This window comes from Hemiscyllium ocellatum, chromosome 6 (assembly GCF_020745735.1).
Source record: "Hemiscyllium ocellatum isolate sHemOce1 chromosome 6, sHemOce1.pat.X.cur, whole genome shotgun sequence".
Taxonomy (NCBI): domain Eukaryota; kingdom Metazoa; phylum Chordata; class Chondrichthyes; order Orectolobiformes; family Hemiscylliidae; genus Hemiscyllium; species Hemiscyllium ocellatum.
In genome coordinates, this window is record NC_083406.1 from 17924232 (window position 1) to 17931921 (window position 7690).

A 7690-nucleotide genomic window follows, 5' to 3' on the forward strand; every position below is an offset into this window, starting at 1 on the left:
TGGCCATGCTAAATTGCCCATCGTGTTAGGTGCATTAGTCAGAGGGAGTTGGGTCTGCGCGGATTGCTCTTTGGAGGGTCAGTGAGGACTTACTAGGCCGAAGGGCCTGTTTCCACACTGTAGGGATTCTAATCTAATCTAATCTAATCTAATTCTGTTGCTAGCATGCTGTCATACAGATCAGTGGACATCAGGAAAAGCCTTCAGCTTGAAGAACTGTTAGCAAGAGAGCAGCTTGAATACACGATAGAAGAAGAGGTAGCAAAACAAACGATACGAATGTGGCTGAAGAAATGTTTGAAACGCATTAGAGCAGTAAGTAATTTCTAAGAACATGCTCTACATTGTTAGTCAGCAGAAGAATGGATGGACAAGAGGCAATGACATTTGTTTTATGTTGAAACTCAGCTAGGTCACACTTGGAGTATTGTTCACATATCTGGTCTCTGTCATTACAGAAAGATTAGAGAAGAACTGGTGAAGGTGCAATAGTAAGTTCACAACAATAGTCTCAGAACCGACAAGTTATAACTATTAGGAAGAACTGAATAAGCCAAGTCTGTTCTCTTTTCTAGAGGAAGGACAAGGTTGAAAGGTGACTTGACAGAGGTCCTTCAAGATTGTGTTGGGATTTCATAAGGAAGATACAGGGAAGATAGAGGAGACCTCATCAATGAGCCATAGATCTAAGAATGTTATGAAAAAATTCAGTTGGGAATACAGAAAAGCGTCTTCCTTTGGAGAATAGGGAGAAGGTGGGACCCATTACCACAGGGACTGATTGAGATGAATAGAATAAACAATTTTTTTTGACTGCAGTGTTAATCACATGATCAGCTGAGACTGGCTGCTGCCAGTCCTGCCACTCCACTGCAAAAGGGAGTTAAAGAGGTGCTCACGTCCAGATCATCCTGCTCCTCCCTGCTATGGCCCACATTAACTCTGCACCAGTCAGAAATCCATTCTGGGTAACTGCACTCCCTATTGCATGACTCGTGGGAGATTTCAACTTCACACCAGTCGTCAGGAGTTTGCACAAACATCTGGGCGAATAGGTGAACATGTCGGGCATGTTCTACAGACAGCTTGCCAATCGCCCCTTTGACAGAGACTCCCCACCAAGAGGTAGTAAAAATCAAATATCGCATCCACAGACTAGTGTCCTAATGGACCAACTGGCTGTAAGTATGTCCGTGAGACTGATTTTACCTTCCTGAGTAAATGTTATCCTGTGTCTTCAGAAACAGCAACAATCCTGTAGCATCATCCACAGTCTGCGAGAGAGTCAACAGCAGGAGTTAAGCAGGTTCCTTATTCCCCCCAGCATTGAGACAACTCAAGCCAGTGAAGAAATGCTCGCCAGTAATCAAGATAATGAAGCTGCTCCTGAGGTGAGTCATTCCCTCTGATCTGTCATCTTCGCAGTGCCCATTTCCTAATTGTCTTGCAGAGTGCACAACAGCTTGTACTTATGTTAAATGGTAGACAATCCACAATGATTTGTGGGAGCAATGTGGCACACAAGGTTTTGAAACCATGATATTAGGACAGCTTGGTCAGACTGATTATTTTTCCCTCGCGAAATATCTGAAAGAGGAGATAGGAAATTTTAAAAAGGGTTTCCAAAGCTTAAGGCAACATGTAGCTGAAGCCACAGACACAAATGGTAGAGTGATTACCAACCAGGGATGTGCGGGAGGCCTGAATGAGAGCAGGCCAGAGATCTCAGGGGGTTGACGGGCTTGGGGGTGTAGCAGGAATAGGGGGCAGTGACGCAATGGAGGGATCTGAAAACAAAGCAGAGTATTTTTCATGGTCTCAGCTCTGCAGCACTGTAAAAGACTCTGAATGTGGACTGACAGTAGGGAGAGGCCTCCTCGACCATGTGAACACACTAAGGCCTCATAACCATACCACTGCCTATCAAGAAAACAGACAGGCCTTTTTGAACTTTGTTAATCTAGTCAGTCACCTTTCACAGATCTGGAACCAACACAGCTGAAGAGGTCCTGTCATCAACTGAGAAAACGGGATGTCTCAGCATCCTAATGTCCATCAATGCCTCCCTACAGAAACTTTGTGCTCACTTATCCAGTGTGTCCTTGATTGATCTTCCACACCACCATACAAAACAATCCCTTCCAAAGCTTAATCTGTGAGGCACATGGAATGATCCTCAGTGTATCAGTAAAGAACCAAGTTCCATGTCCAAAAGTAAAAAATGAGGTCTGCAGATGCTGGAGATCACAGCTGAAAATGTGTTGCTGGTCAAAGCACAGCAGGCCAGGCAGCATCTCAGGAATAGGGAATTCGACGTTTCGAGCATAAGCCCTTCATCAGGAATGAGAGAGAGAGCCAAGCAGGCTAAGATAAAAGGTAGGGAGGAGGGACTTGGGGGAGGGGCGATGGAGTGGGGATAGGTGGAAGGAGGTCAAGGTGAGGGTGATAGGCCGGAGTGGGGTGGGGGCGGAGAGGTCAGGAAGAGGATTGCAGGTTAGGAGGGCGGTGCTGAGTTGAGGGAACCGACTGAGACAAGGTGGGGGGAGGGGAAATGAGGAAACTGGAGAAATCTGAATTCATACCTTGTGGTTGGAGGGTTCCCAGGCGGAAGATGAGGCGCTCCTCCTCCAGCCGTCGTGTTGTTATGTTCTGCCGGGAGGAGTCCAAGGACCTGCATGTCCTCGGTGGAGTGGGAGGGAGAGTTAAAGTGTTGAGCCACGGGGTAGTTGGGTTGGTTGGTCGGGGGTCATCCATGTCCAAAAGCACTTCCTTAAATGTGCTTTCAGATGTAGGTGACAATGGCAAGTTAATTTTTATTTCCCAAGTTAGTTATTACAGTTTGTTATGGTGCAGGAGGCCATTCAGCCCATCATGTCTGCGCCAATTCTATTACCTGGGGCCAGTCTCCTGTCATTTCCCCATATCGTTGCACACCATTTATATCCAAACAATTATCCAATGCCCTTTTAAATGCCTCAGTTGAAACTGCATCCACCACACTTCCAGGCGTCAATCCTAACTACTCACTGTGTAAAAATCTTTCTCACATTGCGCTTGCTTCATTTGGAGATCACTTTAAATCGGTGGCCTCTCATTCCTTTTGTCTTCTACGATCTGCTCTGTCGAGCCCAGATAGGGAGTGTCCAATAGGGTAGCACTTTCTCTTCGGATTCAAATTATGCAATTGAGACTAAAATGTGGTTGTAACAATGCTGGTGAGGTGAGGCATCAGCGATCTTGCAAAGTTAATTTGCATAATAAACCTAATATTTTCATAAACAACTCAGGCAGATTACTTCATATTTCTCTCCTTTAAAAAACATTGTTTGATCAGTAATGAGTACAAGTTAATTGATATAAAAGCAAAGCAATGGTGATTCTGAAAATATCAAATAGAAGCAAAAATTAGTGAAGTTTAAGAAGATTTGTAGCTTGGGTTGAGGTTTTGGTAGGTTTGCTCGCTGAGCTGGAAGGTTCATTTTCAGATGTTTCGTCACATGCCAGGTAACATCTTCAGTGAGCTTCTGGATGAAAACTTCGTTCGGAAGCTCACTGAAGATGTTACCTAGTATGGTGTCAAAACTTCTGAAAACAAACCTTCCAGCTCAGCGAGCAAACCTACATCCAGAAGCAGAAATTAGTCAGCAGCTCAGGCAGCAACTGTGGAGACAGAAACAAGAGTTAACATTTCAGGATGATGAACCTTCATTAGAAATGTAATCAAGTTGGAGATGTAGCAGATTTGAAGCAAGTCCAGAGTGTTGGAAAGCTAGGAACTCTATGACAAGGTGGAAGTCAAGAGATTAGATGGCAAAAGGGACTATCATTGTCATTTTCAGCTCCTCTGGACCAATCATTTGTTTGTTTCTGCATTCTGATTTTGTCTTGCACTATCAACCTCGTTTGAATTTAAATCTTGACCCAGTGTAAAACCTCGTGTTCATTTTTACACAGTACATTCCATATTCCTCACAATATTTTTACAATGTAAAAATGAACATGAGGTTATACACTGGTCTGGTCTCAGCAAAAGTAGAGAAAGCTGTACCTCAAAGTGTGGGCCTGATCAGGTTAGAGCTGCTGGATCTGTTGTCCAAAGAAGTTTACTGAACAATTGAGTAGTTTTCTATGTGCCAGCACAAATGGCCAGATTCGTTGTGTTAAATGCTGCACAGTAGGATGTGAACTCCCAATGCCCTGGTTAATAGTTTAGTGCAGTAATAACTAGACTAAGTGCTCCCATCTGTATAATTAAAGAGAAAATGTGATTTATGGTGGCGTGCACACAGCCATTAATGCAAAAGGAGCATCTGCCTGCTGATTATTCTTCCCACAGATTATGATAGAGTGATTGCTAACTTAACAATAATGAGCTTGTCAACCATCATCATTCTTGTCTCCCGTACAGTCCAGTAGTCAACAGCAGCTGCTCAGCCCAACACACTCAGACAGAGGTGGTTATCGATCCGACTCCGCCGATATCGGAAAGCCGCAAAGAAAATTTGGTCAGTGGCGTCTTCCATCAGGTATTTTGAGAATCGTGTCTTCTATGTTGTCATAATGACAGCTTGGAAGCAAATCACAGAACTAAGCAAAGTGATCGTTTAACAGGGACACAGGATGTCCTCATACAAGGACAGCTGAGAATTAGTTGCTGCGGCAACAGTAGCAGGATACAACTCTGTCATTTCTAACAGGATGAATTCTTCTCCTCTCTTTGTCCTTTGAAGCAGCGGTGAACACATTCATCAGCTCGGAGAAAGTGAGGACTGCAGATGCTGGAGGTCAGAGTCGAGAGCATGGTGCTAGAAAAGCACAGCAGGAATCCTGATGAAGGGCTTATGCCCGAAACGTCGACTCTCGCTTCTCTGATGTGGCCTGACCTGCTGTGCTTTTCCAGCACCACATTCCCGACCTACATTCATCAGCTCGGGTGTTTGATAGGGTTTCAGTGGACAGTGATGCTAAGGTTAGTCTACACCCAGAAGGCCCTGCTGCAAATAGGACAGGCTACGGCAGGCAATTTGAGTTTTGTTTGAGTTGCTCACTTGGGATTTCCTCTGCCCATGTAAACGCAAAGACAACTGAGACTGAATAATCTAAGTCCTGGTTATTGCTTTCAGCAAAGGGTGACAGTTGGAAACCATGGCAAGTCCTGTGAACATTAACAGAAAGAGAAGGGTCACTGGTCCATCATGCCTGTCCTCACCTAACAATGGCTGAAGCATTGTCACTAATGCTTCTTACCCCCAATACCATTATCTGATTTCCACCCCCCACCCCCAGCCACCGAACCCAACCCTAATGGCTACAAATATCTTGGGAGATTCCTGACTGATCTTATTTCCCCCCCACCCCCAATCCCATCCCCTCAACATGCCAATTGAAGCAAGTCCAAAAGCGTATTATCTATTATCTACCTGGGTGGCACAGTGGCTCAATGGTTAGCACTGCTGCCTCACAGCACGATGGGCCCAGGTTTCATTCCATCCTCAGGCGACTCTGTGTTTGTTTGTGTGTGTGTGTGAGAGAGAGAGAGAGCTTTGCACATTCTCCCTGTATCTGCATGGGTTTCCTCTGGTGCTCAGTTTCCTCCCACAGTCCAAAGATGTGCAGGTTAGGTGGGTTGGCTGTGATAAATAGCTCATAGTGTCCAGGGATGTGCAGGCTAGGTGGATAATCCATGGGAATTGCAGGATTACAGGGATGGGGTCAAGGGGTGAGTTTGGGTGAGAGCCTTTTTGGAGGGATTCTACGATTTCTCTAACTATGTTTCCCTTCTCTAAGGCGCATTTTCTCTCCCAGTCAAGTACTCATCCAGCTCTTGAGGTGATTCAGAGGACTAGATCTTTGAACACAGAAGAAGGTAGATGTGTCAGTTCATGCAGCTGGTTGATGTACAGATTTTTTGGCACTGTCCCGTGCCCATTTTCCCTCAGACAGGATGTAGTGACAGGGTATGGGTGAAGGGCAGCTGGAAGTATTAGGGAACACCAAAACTAATAGACAGAGGTGGCTGTTGGAGCAGGTTTATTCACAGTTTGTGATTTTACAGAGCTCTGCCCCCTGATTTTCCCCCAGCGTAGTGCCCCACAGGTTCCTTTTTATATGTCTCAAGCATAATCAATGGGTCAATGCCGTGACCTGTTTACCCTCGCCCTTAATGATATGATTAACAGTGGAAACAGCTTCTCCTTATGTACTTTATCAAAACCCTATATAGCATCTTTGAAGCTTACAGCGGTGCAGGAGGCCATTTAGTCCATCATGTCATAGAATTCCTGCAGTGTGGAAGCAGGGCCATTTGGACCATTAAGCACACACCAAGCCTCCAAAGAGCTACCTATCCACCTACTCTATCCTATCCAATCCTTGTAACCCTGCATTCCCCATGTCTAATCCACCTAGCCAGCACATCCCTGGACACAATGAGCAATTTAGCATGGCCAGTCCACCTAATCTGCACATGTTTGGGCTCTGGTAGGAGACCAGGGCACTGTGAGGTAGCAATGCGAACCACCGTGTTGCCCACCCAAGTCTGTGTCAGCCAAGACAGAGTTGTTCAGCCTTATCACACTTTCCAACTTTTGAGGCACTTTGCTTGTAGATTATGGCATTTCTAGAATATATCCAACTGTCTTTTAAAATGTGATGAGAGTTTCTGCCTGATCCAGCCTTAGATAATAGACAATAGACAATAGGTGCAGGAGTAGGCCATTCTGCCCTTCGAGCCTGCACCACCATTCAATATGATCTTGGCTGATCATCCTTTAATCAGTAATCCTTCCGTGAAAGCAGTGACTCCCGGAATCTCCAACCCTCTGGGTGAAAGTTCTTCTGCCAGTTACTTTAAATCTGTACTCCCCTTTTTACTCCCCTTTTACTCCAAGGAAGATAATTTAAAGAACAATTCTGTTAAACCTCACCTTAATCTTCTCTGCTGTAAGGAGAATGACCCAGTTAGTCCAGTCTATCCACATTACTGAAGTCCCTCAGATATAGAGCCATTCCACTAAATCTTGTCACCTACTCCTATGCTCTGACATCCTTCCTAAAGTAGAAGGTGTGAGAAAGTGCAATGAAGTAAACGGACTGGAAGGACGTTTGTGTGTTGCACAAGCGACAGCATGGCAGCAGCTGGGCCGAATGGCCTGTTTCTGTTTGGTAAATTCTAAGTAATTTGCTTTAAGTTTGCCTCCAACTGGTCTATTAAACATGGTTTCCACATGATCTTAATTGAAGATAAAATTACTTAGCTAGCCTTTCCTTTGGGCTTGCAGCTCCGAAACCCATCAGCCACTCCGTGTCGACGGTGAATCTGCGATTCGGAGGTCGTACAGCCATTAAATCGGTTATGTGTAAAATCAACACGATGTCGGATGCTGCCTGTTCTGGTTCAGATGTTAAGAAATGGTGGACCCGACAACTCACTGTGGAAAGTGACGAGAGTGCGGACGACCTCTTGGATATATAATATTAAGAGGAGTTCTCTTTAAAGCTGGTAGGTGATGATTGACTGCTTTATTTGTGAATAATCCTCTTACATTTCTATCATTTAATCTACGATAGGTGTCCAGAATGTTGACAAGGGAATTGGCTCATTGCTGGGTGATATGACAGAAATTTATCGAATCTCATCGAGAAAGTGAAAAGGCTGGGGGTTAACCTGATAGAGATCTTTAAATGATAA

At 44.8% G+C, this 7690-nt stretch overlaps 1 protein-coding gene across 3 annotated transcripts in view; it reads left to right on the forward strand.

Annotated features, from left to right (window-relative positions):
* The window catches only part of nalcn (sodium leak channel, non-selective), a 296823-nt gene extending 289349 nt beyond the window's left edge, over positions 1 to 7474 (forward strand). For 2 of the 3 annotated variants that reach the window (XM_060826499.1, XM_060826501.1), the window contains 4 exons: positions 165 to 315; positions 1242 to 1391; positions 4409 to 4526; positions 7281 to 7474. In XM_060826499.1, coding sequence (XP_060682482.1) covers positions 165 to 315; positions 1242 to 1391; positions 4409 to 4526; positions 7281 to 7474 — 613 coding nt within the window. The remainder of the gene's footprint in view (positions 1 to 164; positions 316 to 1241; positions 1392 to 4408; positions 4527 to 7280) is intronic. The other variant, XM_060826500.1, reaches the window with a different exon arrangement.
* The last annotated feature ends 216 nt before the right edge of the window (positions 7475 to 7690 follow it).